The sequence below is a fragment of the Ursus arctos genome, unplaced genomic scaffold, assembly GCF_023065955.2.
Source record: "Ursus arctos isolate Adak ecotype North America unplaced genomic scaffold, UrsArc2.0 scaffold_9, whole genome shotgun sequence".
Taxonomy (NCBI): domain Eukaryota; kingdom Metazoa; phylum Chordata; class Mammalia; order Carnivora; family Ursidae; genus Ursus; species Ursus arctos.
The window spans coordinates 68,243,013-68,266,443 of NW_026623111.1; the positions used below are offsets into that span (position 1 = coordinate 68,243,013).

At 37.3% G+C, this 23,431-nt stretch overlaps 2 protein-coding genes across 5 annotated transcripts in view; one reads left to right on the forward strand and one right to left on the reverse strand.

Annotated features, from left to right (window-relative positions):
• HSD17B11 (hydroxysteroid 17-beta dehydrogenase 11) overlaps nucleotides 1-615 on the reverse strand; it is a 39,352-nt gene extending 38,737 nt beyond the window's left edge. The window contains exons 1-2 of one of the 2 annotated variants that reach the window (XM_048211914.2): nucleotides 539-615; nucleotides 365-443 (exon numbers count right to left, since the gene is read on the reverse strand). The gene's annotated coding sequence lies outside the window, so the exon portion shown is untranslated. Of the gene's footprint in view, nucleotides 1-364 lie in introns of both variants that reach the window. The other variant, XM_048211916.2, reaches the window with a different exon arrangement.
• On the forward strand, nucleotides 251-22,472 carry NUDT9 (nudix hydrolase 9). 3 transcript variants are annotated; one of them, XM_026509762.4, is made up of 8 exons: nucleotides 251-475; nucleotides 5,704-5,943; nucleotides 8,212-8,307; nucleotides 10,708-10,794; nucleotides 14,540-14,651; nucleotides 15,977-16,123; nucleotides 18,069-18,153; nucleotides 19,452-22,472. In XM_026509762.4, exons 2-8 carry the CDS (start codon nucleotides 5,747-5,749, stop codon nucleotides 19,628-19,630), a joined length of 903 nt encoding a protein of 300 aa, XP_026365547.1. In that variant the 5' UTR covers nucleotides 251-475; nucleotides 5,704-5,746; the 3' UTR covers nucleotides 19,631-22,472. The 3 variants fall into 3 exon arrangements, with proteins under 3 accessions (XP_026365547.1, XP_026365545.3, XP_026365546.3); XM_026509760.4 differs by lacking the exon at nucleotides 251-475 and adding an exon at nucleotides 658-1,089; XM_026509761.4 differs by lacking the exons at nucleotides 251-475; nucleotides 15,977-16,123 and adding an exon at nucleotides 669-1,089.
• Nucleotides 22,473-23,431: the final 959 nt, after the last annotated feature.

Here is a 23,431-nt window from a genome sequence, read left to right on the forward strand (position 1 = left end):
CAAAGTTTTATGTCTACGTCTATACCACACCATTGAAACAGTGGATTATGTACTTAAAAGTTAATTTGCTACATTAATAAGATAATAAATATAAAAGATGAAAGCCAGATTACAAACTGTTTTGTACGGTCTGAATTACCGATCTTCAGTGTGGCGATTTGGCTAATTTTTGACCCTTGTTTGTTTTGGGTGTTGCTCTGTATTCCTGCTCCAAGCTGCGCATCCGGCTCAGAGCTGGTTTGCTTCTCCACGGGTTTGCCAAGGCCACATCCGGCAAAGCTTTGTCAAATTTAGCAGCTGCAGTAAACAACTTGGTAAAAGAGGAAGAGAAAAGCCTTAAGCTGACGGCAAATCTCTAAAGTACCTCCTTTTCCTGCAACTACTCATTCGGATAGGTTTAGGGACGCCCGCTGTTCACTTCATGAGCTGCCTGTAACTCCTTCCTGCCGATAAACAAAAACAAAAATAAAAACAGGTAAACAACGTTCTCTCAATCCCTTTTCTTTCTTTCCCCATTTCCCCCCTTCCAGCTTCCCACCCTCTTTCACTTTCTCCTTGCTCTGGCACTTTCTCGATACAGTTCCCTCCACTCCACCCCAAGTACGCGTGCGCGTACTGGGAGGTCGCAAAAGGTGGGTGCTGCGAAGCCGGCGCTGTTTTTGCTTTACGGCCTGGATGTAAAGCGCTGTTACGGACTTGTGAAGTCACAGGGTCCGGGTTGCTGTTCCGCGGCATCTGGCGCTGGTAGCGTTCGCGTGGTTCGCAGATCTGGTTCCCTTCGTCTCACTGGGGCAAGCGGGGGATTACTTGGGGAGAGGTCCCGGTCTTGTGTGTTTCTGTGAAAGACGTAGATACTCCTTCCCCAGAACGGGAGGGAGGCCCGGTCCTAGTGCCCGCTAGATACCTGGGGCTGCGGGGCGGACCGAGGCTGTGGCCCCAGTTAAGCGTGACCTCGCTCCGCGAAGCGGCCCGTGGGCAGCTGATGGCCGAACGCATCCTGGGAAAGACTTTAGCCACAGTATCCCTCTCTGTGGCTTTGGCCTCTGTGACTGTCCAGTCCTCCGGCTGTTGCAGCATTCCGGCTTGCAGGTATTTCCTCTCGTATTGCTGCCTTCTGAGTCCTTGGGTTGTGGGTGGAGCAAGCGTACGGTCCTGCGGGTTCTGTAGGCTTTGCTTGCATCCCGGGTTTTTATAGCCATTTTCGCGTTTTCAGAAAGGCTGGTGGTAGTAATCTTTCTTGGTCTCTGATACTGAAATTTGCTATCCTCCATCAGTCACCGATATTATTGTCTTCCGAGAGTTTAAATAGCACTTGTTTGGATGTGGTGGTGTCCCGTGCCATTTTTTCCCCCTGGTTGATACTAAAACATTATGATAAAAATTAATACATGCAATTAGTTTAAAGATGTGAACAGTATAAATGGTGTAAAATGAAAAGTATAGGTCGTTATTCCTCCCCACCACCTCTACTTTTAAGTGTAGACAATGTATTTATCATCTACCTCTTTACTCCTGGATAAATTTAGGGATTTATGGTATCTTATACTGCCTCCTACTTTTATCCTGTTTTTTTCCTCTTAATTCATTGTTCAGTAAACACGATGTCCTAGATACTGTGCTAGGCATAGAGTAATGAACGAGTTTTATGTCTCTAGGAGTGGTTTTTAAAAAATTCTTGTTTGGCATGTCATGTTTCTTGGGCAAAAGGAAATTTTGTTTGCCCCTCCCCATTTTTGTCCTGTCCTTTTTTTTTTTTTTTTTTTTTACCTCCCCCCCGCCCCAACTCTTGTGATAGCTCTTGGATCTTCTGGATTGAACCTCTTGCTTCTCTTTTTCTTTCATTTTCCATTCGTTTGTCTTTTTGTACAGTATTAGAGATTTTACTCCGATTTATATTCCAGATTACTAATTGAGACTTCAGCCCATTGCATCATCTCTTCTGTTAAATTGTCAATTTTGACAAGAACTTTTTTTCTCTAATTTCTCTTCTTAATAGCAGTCTTTTCTTATTTTATGGATATAAAAACTCTTGAATCTGTAAAAATGATAATTAAAATAAAAAATTATCTTCTGTTTCATGAATTATCTGTTATGGGTCAGTGGTTCTGTTACTTTTCAGTCCTCTTACCTTTTGTTTCTTCTCAAACATCTGGTGGACTGCGGTTATCCATTTATATTTTGATTAATGTAAGTGATAAACATTGTTTTCTCTGAATGGGAGGGCTGATAGAACATTTGCATCATATACCAGGGGACGTAGACTGGAAGGTTTCAGTTGAGTGTGTGTGAGCAGGTAGCCCCCTCCCCCCTTTCTTCCAGGCTTTACACTAGTGGAGCAAATTCTCTGCTGAGCATAGCTGCATTAACTTTATTTCCTAGTGTGAACTGTGGTGGTATTAAGCCTAAATTGTTGCTGTATTCTCTAATACCAATATTCACAATAGAGGTTCTAGTCTTTCTTTTTTTCTTTTCTTTTTTTTTTTTTTTAAGGATTTTATTTATTCGACAGAGATAGAGGCAGCCAGCGAGAGAGGGAACACAAGCAGGGGGAGTGGGAGAGGAAGAAGCAGGCTCATAGCGGAGGAGCCTGATGTGGGGCTTGATCCCATAACGCTGGGATCACGCCCTCAGCCGAAGGCAGACGCTTAACCGCTTTGCCACCCAGGCGCCCCAACAATAGAGGTTCTAGTGTCTTTCATTTTAACTTTTTGGCTTTAATCCCAGGGGAAAACATAAGTAATGCTAACTTTTTATTTGGGGAAGGAGGACAACTGATTTCCATGGTTATTGCCCACTGCCCACTTAGGACAACTGGGCCCACTATTTCAAGCTTGAAACCTCTCAGGTCACCTCTTGTAGGAATGGCATCTCTCACCCACCTTTTGGTGCATATTCGCAAATATAATTTGTTGTATTTCGGTTTGTAGGTCAGTATGTGTCCATCTACATTCTTCCTGAAATTGGTTACAGTCTCTTACTCAATGGTGGTGTTCTAGTCTCTCTCCTTCTGTGGCTTTTGTTGCCTTTTGTACATCTTTATCTCTTTTCAGTGGGATTTGGGGAGGTAAGGAATAAACATCTGTGCTTTTTATAACATAACATAACATTGTGTGTCAACCAAATTCCAGTTAAAGTAAAATTTTAAAAATTTTAAAAAATTCTGAGTTAAAGATAAAAAAAGCCAAACTATGTTCTTTGGAAGTTACGGATACTATTTTTGATAGATGCCACTAGAACAATGTAAAATTGCTTGCCAGTTACTCTTTTTTGTTTTTAAGATATATTTATTTTAGATTTATTTTAGAGAGTATGCGTGAATGGGGGGAGGGGCAGAAGACGAGGGAAAAAGAGAAATCTTCAAGCAGATTCCCTTCTGAGTACAGAGCCAGAGAAGGGGCGACATCCCAGGACCCTGAGATCATGACCTGAAATCAAGAGCCTGACGCTTAACTGACTGAGCTACCTAGGCTCCCTAGTTACTCTTAATTTCTATAGTGCTGGGAACCCTGGGTGAAGTGAGGGTATATCTAGAACCAGTGACTGCTTATTGATGCCCCGAAGTTTTTAATTTTGACGTAGTCCAATTTATCTATTTTTCTTTGTTGCCTGTGCTTTTGGTTATATCCAGGAAATCACTGTCAAGTTTAGTGACATGAAATTTTCTCTGTATGTTTTCTTCTAAGAGTTTTATAGTTTTAGGTCTATGTTTGGGTCTTTGATCCATTTTGCCTTAGTGTTTACATAAGCTATAAAGGGAGGGACCATCTTCATTTGGAGTGGATATCTAATTTTCCCAGCCCCCTTTGTTGAAAAGACTGTCCTTTCCTGTTGAATAGTCTTGGCACCCTTGTCAAAAATCATTTGACCATCTATGTAGGGTTTTATGTGTGGACTCTCCATGCTATCCCATTGGTCTGTATGTCTGTCTTTATGCCAGTATTACACTGTTATGATTACTATAGCTTTGTAGTAAGTTTTGAAATTAGGAAGCATGGCATCTCCAACTTTTTCTTTTCAAGGATTGTTTTCAAGGGACTGTTTGGGGTCCCTTGTTTGTGATCTTAGAGAGAAAGTTTTCAGCCTTTCACTGTCACACCAAAAAGTGGGGTTTTTGTATATGGCCTTTAATATGTTGGGGTAGTTTTCTTCTTTTTCTTCTATTCCTAGTTTGTTGAATGTTATTGTGAAAGGGTGTTGGATTATGATAGACTTTTTCTATATCAGTTGGGGTGATCATGTATTTTTTTCCTTCATTCTGTTAATGTGTATTACATTGACTGATTTTTGTATGTTTAAACATCCTTGCATTCCAATAAATCTCAGTTGGTCATGGTGTATAATCCTTTAAATGTGCTGTTGAATTCTGTTTGCTCCTATTTTGAGGATTTTTGCATCGATGTGCCTCAGGGATATTGGTCTGTAGTCCTCTAGTAGTGTCTTTGTCTAGCTTTGGTATCAGGGTAATAATGCTGGCCTTATAGAAAAAATTTGGATATATTCCTTCTTCAGTTTTTTTGAAGAGTTTGAGGAGGATTGGTGTTAATTCTTAATGTTTCATAGAATTCACCAATGAAGCTGTTTTGTCTCAAGTGTTTCTTTGTCCGGAATAAATAAATATGGTTTTGCATCACCTTTTAAAATTATTTATAGGGATGCCTGGGTGGCTCAGTCAGTTAAGCATCTGCCTTCATCTCAGGTCATGATCCTGAGGTCCTGAGATCAAGCCCACATCGGGCTCCTTGCTCAGCGGGGAGCCTGCTTCTCCCTCTTCCTGCGGCTCGCCCTGCTTGTGCTCTCTCTCTGACAAGTAAATAAATAAAATCTTTTTAAAAATAAAATTATTTGTATACCCCATTCAAATTTTACCACTTGTCCTGCAAAGAACATTTTTTTTTCTTTTTTGGTTCAGGAACCAATCCAAGATCATTGATTGCATTTAAGTTTTGTGTCTCTTTAGTCTGGATCTATCCGAAAGAGTTCCTGCGTCTTTCATGATGTTACCAGTTGAATGAGTACACACATTTATTTTGCAAGCTGTTCCCTTGACCTGCTTCTATTCTGTATTTCCTCATGTTTTCGATTCTGTTCATGCATTTGTAAGGAATACCTCAAATATGATCACTGTGTACTTCTCAGAGTATGATATCAGGAGGCACAGGATGTTGGCTTATTTCACCATCCTAATGAGTTGGTGGTTGTCTGATCATTGATATTGTGAGAGCAGGGCAGGGGTGCTGTCATCAGTTTAGAATTCGTATATTTATCATAACCTGACTTTCAGTAGTATTTCATTACTTCTTGTACAATATAAGAACTTAGAACAGATATTTCCATTTTTTTTGTTCTTCTTTCATGCCATTTTTTGCCATACATTTTACACGTGTGTTAGATGATAGACCACTTAAAAAAAAAGTCTTCTTTTACGTTTGTTTTTATGGTTGAATTTTCATAACTTCCCCAACTTTTGTGCTAACAAAAGTAAACTTCTGTCCCTTTTTCTCAACTAAAATTCAGTGAGTAGATTCCAATTATAAGATTTGGCAGTATTTTTAAAATGTTCATATTTGGAAAATAGTTTTCTCATAGATGTTAGACTTTTATATTTTGAAATTGAAAAGTATGTTTTTGGGTCTTTGAGTTAGGTTCTTTTATTTATTTATTTTTTTTGTATTTATGTGAAACATTTTTCTTTTTTCTCTCCAGAAACACATTTTCATCCTGTGGGTTTCATCTTGGCTCGAACATCATGTCTAGTTCTAATGGCGCCAAAGGGAATTCCCACAACAAGGCTCGGACATCTCCTTACCCGGGTTCAAAAGTCCAACGCAGCCAGGTTCCTAATGAGAAAGTAGGCTGGTTTGTTGAGTGGCAAGACTATAATCCTGTGGAATACACTGCAGTCTCTGTCTTGGCAGGACCTAGGTGGGCAGATCCTCAGATCAGGTGAGCAAATTATCTGGCATTAGCTGGTAGCTGGGTGTAAGATGGTGAAGAGAATGGCTGTATTTGTAAATTACCATTTTGACAGCTGAAAAATTATTTTTATCTGGTGTTTGACTTTGTCCGAATTCAGTTTCCACATTGGCTTGAATTCTTGCTAAAGCTAGACAATCCATGTTTGCTTGTTCTTTTGGGAGTTTTATGATGATCCTTCCAAAAAAGTTAATCTGTTTTACTGTGGAGTTGTTTTATAGAATGGCAGGTGGTGGTATCTATTTCCATTTGTTCTATTTAGGTTATCAGTAGAACATCTTTTGTGATTATTTTCCACCATAGCTAGACTTGTTTTGAAGTAGTGAAAATATTTTTCAGAATTTTTTCAGATTACTATAAATTAGAATAAAATTAGAACAGTGGGAAAAAAAATAGAAAACAAATGGATAAAGGAGAGAGAAGAAAACAAAATACTCAAGCAAAAATCCTTTGACTAAATTCATAGAAGTACATCAATTCACATTATATATATATATGTTCCTTTTAATGAATATAATGATAGAGTTTTTTAATGTACTAACTGTGAACTAGATATTGTACTAAGTGTTTTATAAGCATTATTTTATTCTTATAACTATTCTGGAAGACAGGGTTGTTATTTCTACTTTATAGAAAAACAAAACACACACACACAAAGTGGAAGCACAGAAAGGTTATTCTTTACATATGGTCACAGAGCCAGTAGATGGTGAAGCTTGGACTTGAACTCAATCTGACTCCAGAATTCATGCTCTTACCCACTCTGCTAAACTGCTACCCTGGTTTTAGATCAGTTTTATAAGTTTGATTTAATGGGCAAATTTATTATAAATGGGATTATTTAGTCAGGTAAGTAAAAAACATTGCTAGTTAGATCCAGTATTAGTTCATTAGGTTAAACTTTACCATGGTCTTACTGCTGTGACTTGATTTTGACGTATAGTTTTCTTATTTTATCTGAAGATATGTTGGTAACTTTGTAACAGTTCTTGGATTATTAATTAATCATGAAGCTAACCTGTGGAGAAATTAGTAGCTTCCGTGAATTCTACTTCCCCCATTTGAGGGTATTTTACATAAATATCATATACAATTAAAATTAATGATGTTGGCAAGGGTACTATATTATGTAAACAGAGGAAGATTGAGTACATTTTCTTATTTTTTCATTCAGCTTATTTTTTAAGAGTTGAATTTATGTTACCATCTAAGTCAAGCTTTAGTACTAACATTAATATTTCAATTATGATTAGGTTTGTGCTTTTTTTCCCCCTTAGGTGAATTTCTAGAGTTCAAAAGCATTGTCTCTGGTTTTATAATTTCATGATTTTTACCATTTAATTCTTTTTATTTGTGTGTTAGATGGAAGATTGGTTAGAAGTCTTGAAAAAAATGTCTGAATCATTCAAATTGGAACTATTTCCAAAATTGAGCACAAATACTTCTATGCTCACTTACTGAAATTAAAGCAAGAAAAAAGCCAAAATTTACATCAGAACTGCCTATGAACAATGTAGTGCTATGCACCTGTTCACTGTCAATGCATTTATGTCAGCGATGTCATAATGGTGAGGAAAGTAGTTTATTTATATCTCCTTTGAAAATATTTTTATTGAGGAATGACAGATGTAGTAGAGTGCTCATTTCTCACATGTGCTTCTATAGCTCAAAACAATTTTTTGTTTATATAGCTCTGACTACCATCAAGATCAAGATTTGGGACTTTTCTAACATACGACGTCTATTTTAGTCTATGTCATAGTTACTGTGGTGTTTTGGGGTAAATTCACTGTTTTGTGGGTTTACGTTGATGCAAATATTAGCTAGTGTACATTTGAGGAAATTAAAATTACTTTGATACAGTAAAAACATCAAGATAGCAGAAAGGATCTTATTTTGGGGACCACATAGGAACCACTAATTGCCATATTGTGCCCACAGACAATTCCTCCTTGCTGATAGTAATGTAGACTTTTTGTAGCATGGAGGAGGAGCTGCAGATTCTCTGCATAGTCCTTCCCAGAGGGGTTATAATACATATCCTTGTATTATAAGGTGTTTCAGTTAACACTTTTTAAGAAACTGTTTTGAATGAGTAAGATGGATTTGTAAATGAAAACTGACTCTTAAAAAATTAAGTTTCAGGAATACTTTATTATAAATGACAGATTGGCATTAGTGAGCTCTTGGTGGTATTGGGCCTTTATTTCTTATTTTACTTTGGTATTCTCATTACAGTGAAAGTAACTTCTCTCCCAAGTTTAATGAAAAGGATGGGCATATTGAGAGAAAGAGCCAGAATGGTTTGTATGAGATTGAAAATGGAAGACCCAGGTAGGTACTGGGGGTGGATATCTTACAATAATGGGTCTTCAAAGGGTAGAAAACCCAATTAACATTTATTGAGTGCTTGTATGTGCCAGACAATGTACAAAATTTATACATGTGATCTAATTAAAACATTACAAGAACCCCGTGGGTGGGTATTTTTAGTTCCATTTACAGATAAGGAGAGAGAATGTGAACAATTCGTGTACAGTAAATGGCAGAGGCAGGATTTGAATGCACTTGTTTGTAACTCCACGTTGAAGGTGGAAATAATTAATTGAGTAAATGAACAGAGAAGGGAGAGGCACCTGGCCGGCTCAGTCAGTAGAACATGTGACTCTAGATTTGGGGGTTGTGAGTTGGAGACCCACACTGGATGTAGGTATTACTAAAAAAAAAAAGAAAGAAAAAGAAAGAAAAAGGATTGTAAATTGTACGTTCAGTAGTTGTTCATTAAATTTATTAAATTGATGTCTGAAGGTAAGAATTTACCCAAATGTGAGAGTAAAAATAAAAATAACCCAAAAACTTAACATCAAAGTTCTTTCTGTACTTCTAAAAATGATTTTTATACACAACTCCAAAAATTTCCTTTTTCCTTAACAAGACAATATAAAAGTTAGGAAGAATTGTAAAAATTAGCGTGCCTCAAATAAAGATCAGAGATTTGTGGTCATAGTTCTTACCTTGAAACATGTTGTGATTTGTATTCTAAGTTCCTCAAGGACAAGGCAGTGATTGTACTCCTCTCACCATAACCTGGTTCTTCAGTTTTGCTGAATTCAGTCTTTGGTCATAACTTCACTTTTCTGTGTTATTGAATCTTTTTAAGTCGGACTTTCTTGCATTTGATTTATTCCTTGGGTTCTTTTCTGGGTAAAGTATATTAAAAGATATGTTCCCATGTAAAAGGATAGGCAGCAAAGGCAGGATAGCATGTTGTCTTAGCCAAGGGTCTGACTAATAGAAACAACTCCAGCTTGCCTGAGTCAAAAGTGAACTTCAGGGTTATAGGACCATCTCAAGGAGCCCAGAGCACAAATGCAGCTAACTTTAGGAAAGGATAGAATTGCAAACCCATCTTTGCTTTTTTTTACATGTTTCATTTACTTCTCTTTCACTACAAACAACTTTCTCTGCTTCTCAGGCTATAGGGTAGTCTATGTGTCTTTTCCATAGTTTCTCATGTACAAGGTAGAGGCTTGCTCATCTATAAAAACTAACATTGTCTCTCTTACTATTGGTTTTGATCATTTGTATTCAGAGGTGTATGGTTACATGGAATAAAACAAAGTTGTCGGCCGCCTTGCTTCTCCTATGAATTTGAAAAGTAGAATTATTGTCGCTGATGTCTTTATTTGTTAAGTCTTGCTGAAATATTTCTGAATCTAGTACAAAAACAATAGCAAAACTCATTCAGCTTGAATAATAGTCACAGGGAAGACCAGAATAAAAAGAGACGGCTGACGGAAAATTTTGGTTGTTTATTTACTTTCATGTATTGGGAGGACAGAAGATAAAATCTTAATAAGGTAAGGCTGTAGGTTACAGTATTTTACTGGTACATAATAAAAGTTGAACAATTAAGGAATATCGACTGGAAGAAAATTATGCATGAGTGTTGCTATGTTTACCTGACGGACTTTTTAACATTGGGTTGTGCTATTTGGTTAAACAGTAAGTCGGCATTTTTATAAAATTATTTTCTTTAAAATTTTGAAATCCAGACTGATACTACTACCTCATTATATGCTACAAAATATATATTATTGGTAATAAGCATGCAGAACCCATTGAGAATAAATGGACTTTTAAAAGTAACAAAAATAAGGGTGGCTGGCTGGCTCCGTTGGAAGAGCGTGCGACTCTTGATCTTGGGGTTACGGGTTTGAGCCTTGGGTATAGAGATTACTTAAAAAAAATAAACTTGAAAAAAGTAACAAAAATATTTTCATGAGAAGGGTTGTGTGAGATGGGAGTAAGAAAACGAAACGGTGAGAAAATGAACACAGTGTGGGTATCTAGAATGATAAGTCATCCTGTTGTAGAGATAGATATCTGATCAGGAGCAGACCATTCACCTGCCCTGTTGTGAGAGTCCAGTAAAGTTCTGGTTTGAATTTAAGAGTATAGATGAAAATGGAAAAAATTCTCATATTGAGAACAACTTTGAAAAATGAGATCTTCCTCCTGGTTCAAGCCCAAAGCTTACGACATGCACAAAAGAAAAGTTAAATAACAGTGTAGGGAAATACGCGATTTTAGTGCCACATATGTGATAATGCTAGTGGATTTGGGACGAGATATTATTTCCCTCTTATTGTACTTACTGCCTTCTTTTGGGCCATATCAAGTTGGGTTTAAAAAGATGAACACATTCAGTTGATTTTACGTTTTTTGTCCCAGAAATCCTGCAGGACGGACAGGACTGATTGGCCGGGGGCTTTTGGGGCGATGGGGCCCAAATCATGCTGCAGATCCCATCATAACCAGGTAAGAATGAAAAAGACATTTCAGCACCAGAAAGCCAAGTGATTGGAGAAATACGGACTGTAACTGTTTATATACACACGTGTATGTATGTTTGTGTATATGTAATGTATACATGTATGTGTGGTTGTATATATACGTGTGTGTATATATAGGTATACTTGTGAAATCTGTATTTTAAAGGGACTTTATGTGAAATCATACTGATATAAGAGTAAAGCTGTAGTTTTGTTATATGAGTAGGCTAGGCATTATCTGAACAAAGTTAACTCACTTAGTATTTACTGAACATCTGTTCACAGAATTGAGTAGGTGCTTTGGAGGATATAAAAAAATAAAAGAATCCTGAGTTTCAGCTCCCTGTCACAGAAGAGCTGTGGCTTCATTTGCGAGACGAAAGATGTGAAATAAGAAAACATGTCAAAGTTAAAAAAAAAAAAAGAAAGAAAACATGTCAGGTAACATGGGTGATACAGGATGCTTTAGAAAATTAGATGAGGGGCACCTGGGTGGCTCTTATTATTTTAAGCGTCTGACCCTTTATTTTGGCTCGGGTCATGATCTTGGGGTGGTGACATCGAGCCTGGCATTGGGCTCCGTGCTGGGCATGGGGCCTGCTTCAATTCTTCTCTCTCCCTCTCCTCCTTTTCCCCCTCCCCCCTGCAAATTAGATTAGATGTGGGTCATGATGATGGTAAACTAGAGCACCCAAGAAAGGCATTATTAAGGAGGTGGACTTGAGCTGAACTTGAAGCTTGGATAGGGGACAGCAGGAGGCCTAAGAAAAAGACTTGTAGTAATATCTGAGTGCTGAGGGCCAGTGAAATGACTGGCTTGGTTGAAGCAGATTTTTGTAGGAGAATAGTGGGTAATCAAACCTACCTAAATTTTGTGCAGTTTTATTGTGGAGAATATTAAATGCCAAGTTAAGGAGTGTGAACTGGAGTCACCGAAGGTTTCAGAACAGGGGACAGGCTTTCTCTTCCTGTGGCAGATCTTTCTGGTAGGCCAAACTGTATTCAGAAGGCCCCTTGCTGAGCATGAATCTGAATAAAGAAGGTAGATGAATCCAGTATTTAGATGTACTTGACCATCTCCATAGGGATCATCTTTCCAACATATCTGGAATATTCTGTCATCTCTGTCATCCTTTTAATTTTTTTATTTTTAGGATTTCTTCACTTATCAACTCCCTTCTCAGATGTAATTGTCACTCTCCTTTAAATAATGCAAATACCCTCAATATTTTTACTTCTTTAGTTTTGATATTTTGAGAGCCTTTCACTCTTTCAGGAGACTTTCTTTTTCTCTGATCTGAGATATAAATATGATTTCATAGTTTAACTCTAGGAAAGCAGCTAATTTTCCTTATTTTCAAGTTACTAGAAGAGGTACCGATATTTGTCCGATCTCATTCTCCTACTTGCCCTTTCAGTTCTACTGCCAAAAGAGATCTTTACTCACACCCCACCCCAGATTTATCTTTCGTGCATCTACCCACCCACCCACCTACCAGCCCTGTGTACCTACCATCGTATCTGCCTGCCAACCTACCTATCAGTTTCAAATTCCTTTAGAAGCTTTACGGTTTAAATGAAATGGGAAGAGTTAATATATTTTTATTAATGAATGTAAGTAAAAAATATTAATGACAGTATCAGTTTCTTTCCAGTTTTGGTGAGGCTGGCTAAGATCAGGAAGGTGTGAAACATTTGAAGTAGGAATGCTAGTAAGGGGTCAAGAAGAAAAAGGAAGCTAGAGACTTGAAAGTTAGCTTCTCATTAGCTTATTTTTATCTCTGGTGAACCAAATATACGGGAGTGTATGTGGTGATTGTGTTGCATTGTTTCAACATAATAGACATTTTGAGCTTAATTCTGTCATTATACAAATGAGACACCTGAAGGCTTTGAGATGGTCTAAGGCTATGGAAGAGCCCGCAGGTGGCAGAGTCTAGCTTTCAGATGTACTGTCAGGTTGATTCTCTTTGCTGCCTCAGTAATGGATCTATTAACCAGTGAATCCCTTTAAATAGATGAGTGGCAGTGGAAATGGAGGGAAGAGAAGAATGTAAGATGTTAGTTTGCCCATTTGTTTCTCACAAAACTCCTCAAAGTAGGTATTAACTTTTCTGTTTCATAGATCTGAAAATGAAGACTCACTGAGGTTAAGTGACTCGCCTAAATCTTGTAGGTCTGAAATTTGAATTGGGGGTATTTGGCTTTAGATACTGTGCTTTTTCTCTTTTATACCAGTTTTTCACTAATGAGCATCCTAGGAGTCACCTCGTCACTTTTAAAGAAAAGATTCCATTCCCTTTTCTTTCAAGTACTTCGTGATTCGGAACAGCATTATGTGGTATAGAATTTCACAGATGTCCTTGCCCGTACTCGCTAGGGCACGTGTTAAATTTTCTCTTCCCAGGTGCCTCTCCTACAGATTCTATGTGTACAACTATCTGACATTCCTTTAGATCCTTTAAAATGAAAATTTGATGCGAAGTGTTAATATATTGTGAATAAAATCAGATCAAAAGTTAATGGTGTTAACATTTTCTTTCTAGTTTTGGTGAGACAGGAAGGTGTGGGCCATCAGAAGTGGGGGGGGGATATCAATAGTATATAGAAATATCATTGATATTTAAGAAATGTTAATGAGGTTCATTAATTAAAATATATTATTTCCATTATATCAAGAAATTTTGTTTTAGGGGCGCCTGGGTGGCTTAGTTGGTTAAGTGTCTGCCTTTCGACTCAGGTCATGATCCCAGGGTCCTGGGATCAAGCCCCATGTCAGGCTCGTTCCTCAGGCTCCCTGCTCAGCGGGAGCCTGCTTCTTCCTCGCCTCCTTTTTTGTTCTCTGTCTCACTGTCTCTGTCACTGTCTGTCTCTCTCAAATAAGTAAATGAAATCTTTTTTTAAAAACTCATTTATTTCATTGAATCTAAGCAAAGCAATGATTAGATACTAGGCTTTGTTTTTTAGTTTAGTATCAGAAGTTCAAAGTCTTTATCTTTGCGTAAGATAGTATTAGAACAGTTCTTAAAATTGGGTGTGGGGGGTGGCTGTAGGGGGGGTATAGAAGGGAAAGGGGAGATGTATCAGCATCTTTGGGAAACAGGATATGGTTAGAAGAAGTGCATTCTGAAAGGAACCATCCCCTTGGTATTTATTTATTTAAAAATTTTTTTTAAAGATTTTATTCATTTGAGAGAGTGAGCGAGTGGGGGGGGGTGGGCAGAGGGAGAGGGACAGGCAAACTCTGCGCTGAGCGCGGGGCCCAGTGCGGAGCTTGATCCCATCACCCTAAGATCATGACCTGAGCTAAAATCAAGAGTTGGACACGTAACCAACTGAGCCACTCAGGTGCCCCTACACTACTTGTGATTCTTAAAAAAGGTCCTTGGACTATTTTTTTAGTTTACGCCTAACTCTAAATTCTGTTTGGCTTTTAAACGTCTTTTTTTGACAGTACTTTAAGTAGTAAAAACTATTTATATTCTGAATTTTTATTACAGAGAATACAGTACCTTTTATGGAAAGTAGATATCCGACTTGGTTCGTAACAGTGCTAAATACAGAATGTTTCTGTTACAGAATAATTTTTCTGGTAAAACTAGCTGATTTGAGGTAAACTTGTATATACTCTTGTTATAAAGAAAAATACATCTTTATAACTTTGTCTTAAGCTTGAGACAGGTCCTTTTCTTTGTTCTAAATCAGTTATGATCTTATATTACTATTTACAGGTGGAAAAGGGATGGAAGTGGAAATAAAGTCACCCACCCCATTTCTGGGAAAAACATCTTACAGTTTGTGGCGATAAAAAGGAAAGATTGTGGAGAATGGGCAATCCCAGGGGTAAGAATTAAATCAAATTAATGTTTTAAGTCCTTCTTAGTTGCTTCGTTTGCTGCAAGGTTATTTTGTGTGGATCTTATCCTTCATTTATCTTCCATTCCTGCCCGCTTAAATTAGTAGTTCTTTTGTCATTCATCACTGCAATGACGTCTCACTGTCAGTAGCAAGTATAAGATAATGCATCAAAGTTGTTAGAATTTGAGTCTAATTATAAAACCCTTAGAAAAGAACATGGACTTTGGAGTTAGACATAGGCTCGTATCTTGGCCTTTCCACTTTGAGCTGAGTATTTGGAGTTCAGACCCTTCTCTTTAAAGTAAAGATAATTGTATCTGCTTCATAGTATTACTAACGATAGCATAAAGCACCTGACATAAATTAGGTGTTCATAAATGTTGGATCCCGTTTCAGAATTCAACCTCTACTCCAAGTCCAGAGTAAAACTGTTAGCACTGTTTAGCTGAATTCTGATAACTTTAGACATAAGAAAAGATAACTTTTATTTCTTACTGTTCTTTGTAATTAAAAAAATTTCCATAATATCATCAGAAATAGTGTACTTTTTTTGCATTCATGTCAGTGTATATTGGAAGTGGCATTTTAAAATGGGTGTTTGTGCAACAGAGCTTTTTTGTTTTGTTTCATTTTTAGAGATTTTATTTATTAGAGAGAAAGAGCAAGAGACAGGGGCAGAGGGAGAAGCAGACTCCCCGCTGAGCAGGGAGCCTGACTCAGGGCTCGATCCCAGGACCCTGGGATCATGACCTGAGCTGAAGGCAGACGCTTAACTGACTGAGCCAGTCAGGTGCCCCCAACAAAGGATTGTGTGTTTTTTGTTTTTTTTTTTTAATTTAAAAAAATTTTTTTAGCAACAGAGGGTTTTATATTTTATGCCATATTATGAAATGGAGATAGTTTGATAAGAGGATGACTATACATACACTGCTGTCTGCAAGAATGGCTTTTTCCTTGTAGGATGGAAATGGACTGGAATGAACAATGGGGAGGTATTAGCTTGCTGTATTCTTTCTTACCTCCAGGCCTTCCTTAGCTGGAGTTTGGAAGGTACCAGGAAGGGAGTCTGATTGGCTCAGTTTACCATAGGCTAACCTTGGACCAGTTCTGTGGTCTGATACATGAGGAACCCCGATTGGCTGCTTCTGCTAGAATCAGATGGTTTACAGAAGAACATACCGCAGGAGAATGGGGATCATGATTATGGGCAGGTAGAACAATAAATGTCTGCTGTGTCACCCAGTAAATATTTGTTGCATGAGTTAAAGCTTACTACTTTTTATTTTCTTAAACAAAAATGTGACTCTTAGGGGATGGTGGATCCAGGAGAGAAGATTAGTGCTACACTTAAAAGAGAGTTTGGTGAAGAAGCTCTCAACTCCTTACAGAAATCCGGGGTGGAAAAGAGAGAATTAGAGGAACAGTTGCACAAACTCTTCAGCCAGGAACATCTAGTGGTAAGAAGTGGTTTTTCCTCTGAAGGATTTACCCCCATGGATTAGTGAAAATTATTTAAAAGTTCACCTGGAAACCTGGTAGATTATTCTCTGAATAAAGTGAATTAACCTGTGTATTTGAAATACATATTCATAAAGACAACTTAAATTGTAGTAGATCTTCACTGTAAACAGAGTTCTACTTAAAGTTTTATAGCCCAACTTTATGTCAGATATATTAGAATACATTTTTTTCCTCTGAATTTTTCTTTGGACTAGATGTGAGCTAATGTGACCCTCAGCTCACCCATCCATCAGAAAACCTTTAAAAAAATTTTTACGTGAATTTAGCCCTTTGAAAGGACATTTACATTTTAAATCGTGTTACTCAGAGTTTTTCTGGTTGATAACCATTTGAATCTTATGTCTGTTTTGTCTACATACCCTTTGTGATTTAAAAAAATGACCTTATAAGGAATATGTGTACTGGTGATAAGAAGAAGGGCAGTTTCTTGTCTTTTATGCTGGCTTTTGTTCCATTTGCTTTGTTTTCTTTCTAGAATTAGGATTTCTTATTTATTTATGTTTAGGTTTTTGGTCACATTTGTGTTAGATGGCTAGATCCAAATCTTTTCGTGTATTAATAGCTTAAATATTAGTCTTTACTAAATTTATTTGTAGATCTCTTTATAACTAAGAGAATCTTTGTATGTCTGAAACTATAATTACAGAAATTACTAAACAGAAAAATATTTAGAGAGCCTTTAAAAAAGTCACATGGCCCAAATGTGACTATTCCCAAATTATGAAATTAAAGTCTGTGGAGTGGAGGGTTTTGTGAATTTTTTATTTTCTCATGAGGGGGAATGGGGCGGGAGAAGGGGTAGAGGAGGAGAGAGAATCTTAAGCAGGCTCCACGCAGGGCTCAGTCCCACAACCCTGAGATCATGACCTGAGCTGAAACGAAGAGTCAGATGCTTAACCAACTGAACCACCTTGGCGCCCTGAGGGTTTTGTGAATTTTAAAGCTGACTCAAATGGTTCTGGACAATATTGTTTCCTGGGAAATTTAAAAGAAGCATATGGAATGCTACATGAAAGGTTGTGTGATATTTACATTTCTTTTACGAAAGGCGAAATAATGGAGTCAGTTATGTCAAGGGGTTTTAAAATGGAGCTAAGAGGCCTTTAGGGAGGTGGGCCTTATGCAGTTCCTCACCAGGTGGAGCCCTGAACTTTTAAACTGGGCCAAACCCCAAATACTCCAAAGACTCAACACAAACACCTGCAACTTGGTAAAGAACAGACGTGCTTAGTGACCGCCTTAGCAACCAATTATACTCAGCCACGGTCGGTTTTCTGTACCAACGCCAGCCAAAATCCCTCGTAAGCAACTTTTACAGGCACTCTCTTTTCTGTCTTTAAAAAACCCTGACTTGGGGCAACTGGGTGGCACAGTCATTAAGCATCTGCCTTTGGCTCAGGTCATGAGTCATTTTGGGATCAAGCCCCGGGTGAGGCTCTCTGCTCAGCGGGGAGTCTACTTCTCCTTCTCCCTCTGCCCCTCCCCCTGCTTGTGCTCTCTCTCTCTCTCTCTGTCAAAATAAATAAGTAAAATCTTTAAAAAATAATAAAAATAAAAAAATAAACACCCCTGACTTTGCACTGGGTTGCTACCCAAATCTGTGTACCCTGAATTGTAGTTCTTTGATCCTAAATAAATCCTTAATTATTGCCTCCTGACAATTTGAGCTTGGCACTTTTTTCTTACTGTGATAAAAAAATACATAACATATAATTTACCATTTTAACTATTTTTAATGTACAGTTAAGCAATGTTAATTCTATGCACACTACTTTGCAACAGGATATTTACATTTCTGATTCTAATGAAGGTAACATGCCTCGGCTCTACCCATTTGTGTTTCATTCTACACTTTTTTTTTCTGCCTGCTTTTAAAAACAGATATATAAGGGATATGTTGATGATCCTCGAAACACTGATAATGCGTGGATGGAGACGGAAGCCGTGAACTACCATGATGAAACAGGTAAACTGACTTACGTTTGTTAAACCGACTGGATAAGAGGCACTCTGATATTTGTGGAATGAATGCTCATCAAAAACAATTTGCTTTTTCAAAGCTCTTGATAGCATTGCCAAATTGTCTTACAGAGATATGCCATTTACATTCCCAACAGTGATTGAGAGCATTACTTTTAATTTTTTGATAATTATAATTATTTTAATACATATATTTATTTGTAAATATAAATATTTTCATTTATGGTTTCTCGTTTGGAGTCATGCTTAGAAAGGTCCACTTACCTTAAAAATGTAAAATGAGTTGCCAATAATTATTTTTTCTACATTTAAATCTCTAATCCCTCTAGAATTTATTTTTTTTATTTTTTATTTTTTAAAGATTTTATTTATTTACTTGACAGGGACAAGGAGAGAGAGCACAAGCAGGGGGAGCGGCAGGAAGTGGGAGAGGGAGAAGCAGGCTTCCCATTGAGCAGGGAGCCCGACGTGGGGCTCAATCCCAGGATCATAATCTGGAATCCTAATCTGAGCTGAAGGCAGACGCTTAACCAACTGAGCCACCTAGGTGCCCCTAGAATTTATTTTGACTTAAGTTTTCATACTTATTTAATATGAACTTTTTTTTTTAAGGCCAATATTCTTACTTTTTAAAGAGAAAAGCTTTCTTTTTGGTGCCTCTATTTAAAATTTAGGAACTTGGGGGGTGCCTGGGTGGCTCAGTTAAGTGTCTGACTTCAGCTGAGGTCATGATTTCAGGGTCCTGGGATTGAGCCCCATATTGGGCTCCGCACTTAGGGCGGAGTCTGCTTGTCCCTCTGCCCTTCCCCCCCCCACTAGTGCTCTCTCTCTCAAATAAATAATAAATAAAATCTTTTTAAAAAAAATTTAGGAACTTGGTTAAAATTTGGGCATTTGGAAAATTTGGAACATTCTAGTTTTTGTTGTTTTTTTTTTAAAGATTTTATTTATTTATTTGACAGGGAGAGAGACAGCCAGAGAGAGAGGGAACACAAGCAGAGGGAGTGGGAGAGGAAGAAGCAGGCTCCCAGCAGAGCAGGGAGCCTGATGCGGGGCTTGATCCCAGGACTCCGGGATCACGCCCTGAGCCGAAGGCAGACGCTTAACAACTGAGCCACCCAGGCGCACCAAGGAACATTCTGGTTTTTAATTGACTGGGCCACCTAACACAATGATGATTTAAGATTGTTTTTAGTAAGAATACTTGAAGCTACAGGATTATCTTGAAAAATAAATAGATAAATGAATTACTTTTTCTTGGTGATGTTTTTTCTTTGGTAACAGGTGAGATAATGGATAACCTTACCCTAGAAGCTGGAGATGATGCTGGAAAAGTGAAATGGGTGGACATCAGTGATCAACTCCAGCTTTATGCCAGTCACTCTCACTTCATCAAACTCGTGGCCGAGAAGCGAGATGCACACTGGAGTGAGGACTCTGAAACTGAGTGCCGCGGGTTGTAGCCCGAGTCGCTGTGGCAGCCACAGGCCAGCAGAGGGGCGCGTGCTGACAAGAAGGCGGTATCACAGAGCTCATCCTACAAGAGGGCAGGGTCGATCACTTGGAAATTATTTTACTCACTTTCAAAGCTATTTGCATTTAGAAGGTTCACATCAGAATAAAATTAGTAAATATGGTGAAATGTAACACAGAATTTTCTGCTTTCCAAGCAAAAGAAATATAAACAATCATATTTTGTATGTATTCTATTTAAGTATAGCTTAAACCAAATCTAAACAACTGATGCTCTTTGAAAAATCATAATACGAATAAAGATAAATTTATGGTCAGATAAATTTATGGAAAACTTCTGTTTTCCGTCTAGTTCTTATTTGTCAGTTCTTTTCTTTTTCTGTTGATCTTCTGGTGTCTGAAGGATGTTCCTGCCATCTAATTTATCTTTAAATTATTTGCTTCATATTTTGTTTTATGTGATCTTGCTGAAGCTAATTTCAAAATGGAAACCTTATGTATTCTTGACTTTAGAGTCATCAGTGTTTTGAGGAAATTTCAGTCACTCTTTTAGTCAATAAAGATCAAGAACAAGCTCATGTTCTCACTTTTCAAAAATTCTGAATTAAAAGATGTTTAGGAAATTAGTAAATTGATATGTTTATTTCACTGTACTGTAACTACATGTATCATAAGTGAATTTAAAAATAGATGTTCAGAAAGGAATTGAAATGAGAGAGACAGAGGGAGGTCTTTGAGAATTAGTGTTTTTTGTGGGTTTTTTTTTTTTTTTGGATGGGAACATGAATTGGATAGGTTTCTGAGAGGCCCACTGTTAACAATACAATTCCCAGAGGAAAGGAAAGAGCTGTTGTTGTAGGTGCTCCTGGAAGCAGGGAAGAGGAAGGAAAAGAATACTTGTCTGAGCGGGTAGTTGTGTCACATTATGGCTATGAGATATCCACCCATGGTATTTGCACCTGTCAACCTAAAGTGGGGACCATCCTAATTCTCTTCATTCCAGCCGGACTACGGGTGGAGCGTCTGAAGCAAAGGAGGTTTAGGGGCTAGAGACATAGTTGTTTCCTTTTCTTCACATATTTGAAAAAGGTATTCGGTTTACGCTGTAGCTTGAGGACAGAACTTGAGCTTAAAGTAAATCAAAAGGTTTTTTATACCCCCATTTAGTGTCAATACTTTGATGGTAAACCTGAACTGCTTTTTTTCCCTTTCGTGTGACTGTAAGTTTTGCTGAGAAACATTAGAATGTTTGATTTCAGGATGTTGTTTCAGACCCTTCTGGAAGAGTGATAAGGTTTAAATATGGTATTAATTTTCTAAAATCCATAAAATCCCGGTCTCTGGGTAATAAGGGACTTGTGCTGACCAGCATGACCTGCTCCTTACGTGAGAGGTAGGATGACCTTTTCTCAGAACGAAAGAGTTGGGTTCTACTTCTACTGTTTGTCAGGAAGAGATTGCTTTTTCCTGGCACTGAATAGAATTTGTTAAATTGAAGCTGTTTACTAAAGCCCTTGAGAAAGTTTGATCAGTTCCCCGAATGTCAACATTTACTTACGTCTAATAGTGTTGAAGCATTTACATTGACATTAGATACTAGGTAATACACCATTTTTATTTAAAGAATGACTAAAGCACATGGTCTTTGGAGTTTTTCTGAACATATTATACAAAGTATGTAGAATTACAAAACTATGTAGATAGAAGTAGATAATCTTCTGATAAGTGTTTTAAATATCCAACATCACCTATAATAAGAAAAACCAGATTGAAATTTTAGTTTAAGATACTTCTGGAAGAACATCTCCTATATTACTAGGTGATATTACCTCCATATTTGCTTTTCTTATATTTTAGGTATAAGGAATACTCCTGGAATACTTTCGTCTAGATGAGATATTTAGCAAAATAGTAATAACGTACCATTTATGAGTATCTACATTATATCGCTCAGTCCTCAACAACAATCCTACGAAGTTAGGTGGTATTATTTCCATTTCACAGATGAAAATGATATTTAGAAAGATTGTCCTAAGGTTAATTCAGAAAGGGACAGAGCTGGGATTTGAATCCTGGTCTGCCTTTTTTCCTAAATTTGTTCTGTATCGTATTCCTTACTAAGGTGATGGAACTTTTATGATTTGATACTTTAAGCATACAGTTTGGAAGATTACGTATTACTTGAGTACCCCCATTATCCATAGTGATACAGCTAGAGTTTATGACTTTAGGGCCACATGTGATTTAGCTAGCATTGTTGAAATTGAAATTTTGGCCCGGAGACAGTTTATTTGGTAATATCTTAAGGATAAGTGGCAGCAACCAATATTTGTCTTGCTGGCAGGTGTTCTTAAGCTTTTGAAAGAATTTCAGGCTCAAACGGAAGCATATGCTGAACTTACATAATAAGACCGTGATTATCTAAAACCTAAATATTTGGTAGCTAACAAGGGCACTTGAAAATTCCAACCACTTTGAGAGGCTAAATGCTGTATTTTCTTACAGTATAAAAAATGGTAGTTGGTATTATACTCTAACGTATTTGTGAAGTTTTAATAAACTGATCTAAAAACACATCCTTTGAAGAAAGCATTTGTAATGAATTTAAGTAGGTTAATTACCTACTTTCATCAGTACACCTTTCATCAAACTGTTAATTTATCAATATGGACATGACCTGAGATTATTAAACTCCTAAGGTAAAAAATATTTTTTAAAATGTGTAATAGTGCTTGAAAGATATTTGGAGATTTTACTCACCGTATATAACTTCTGACATAGTTGTGAGAGAATTATTTCTGCCAAAATAAACAGTACAGATTATAGTTATTACATGAAGGTATTTTTTGCCATAATTTCTTCTTTGCTTCCACTCATGTCTCCCATCCTATGGTTATTTTATTGCTGCTGGGTTAGCACTGGTATAGTCATGTGTACTGGGAGGTATAAAATAATGTGTTTCTGTTATGCCGGAAGTGCTGATAAATTGAATCCTCAACTGGGTTTTCTGCAACGAAGGGCTTAACTTCTCCCGAAATCCGGCTTTTGATGGCCTGGTAAGAGCATTCGAAGTGGTAAGAAATACTAAATAAGCGTTTTAGAGCAGTGAAACTTGTCAGAAGGAAAGCTTGGGTGAAATCCAATTTCTTTCTCAAAATGGGACTGGGAATATTTTGACTCAGCGTCTCGCAAGGTAGATTCAAATAAATACATACTGTATATACTTTTAATTGACATTAATTCAGATATTTAAAAAAGGAATATACTTATTTTTATATATATTTTAAATGAAAACAAGTTGGGATGAGAATCTAAGTGGGAAGTTTCAAGGTTTGTAGCCTTGCCATCCAGCAAGCTGATGCTTTTGTGTTACGGAGATGTATTGCCTTGTCTTGAAATCAGGCCATTTCTAGATGTGGTAGTTTCACAGCAGACTTTTCTCACCACTACTGTGAATTGTCCATAAAACAAAACAAGCCTGAGGTAATATTTACTGTTTGAAATTTCTTAACCTAATATTACATATATTTCTGTAAGCTGAAATTTTGTCACATGCCATGGACATTATGAAAATACCTTTTCAGACCTGCAGAAATTCTGATCTAAAGAGCCTAGGGTTTATTATTCAGGAGCTCTAATTGGGGTGAGTCAGTTGGGTTTGACTCTGCCATATGCTTTTATAGTCCAGGAGAATTATTCTTACCTTTCCTGAGATTAAATGTCACTTGCTTTTATCAATAAAATCATAGAAATAAAGTCTTACCCCAATGAAACCCTAAAAAAAAAAAAAA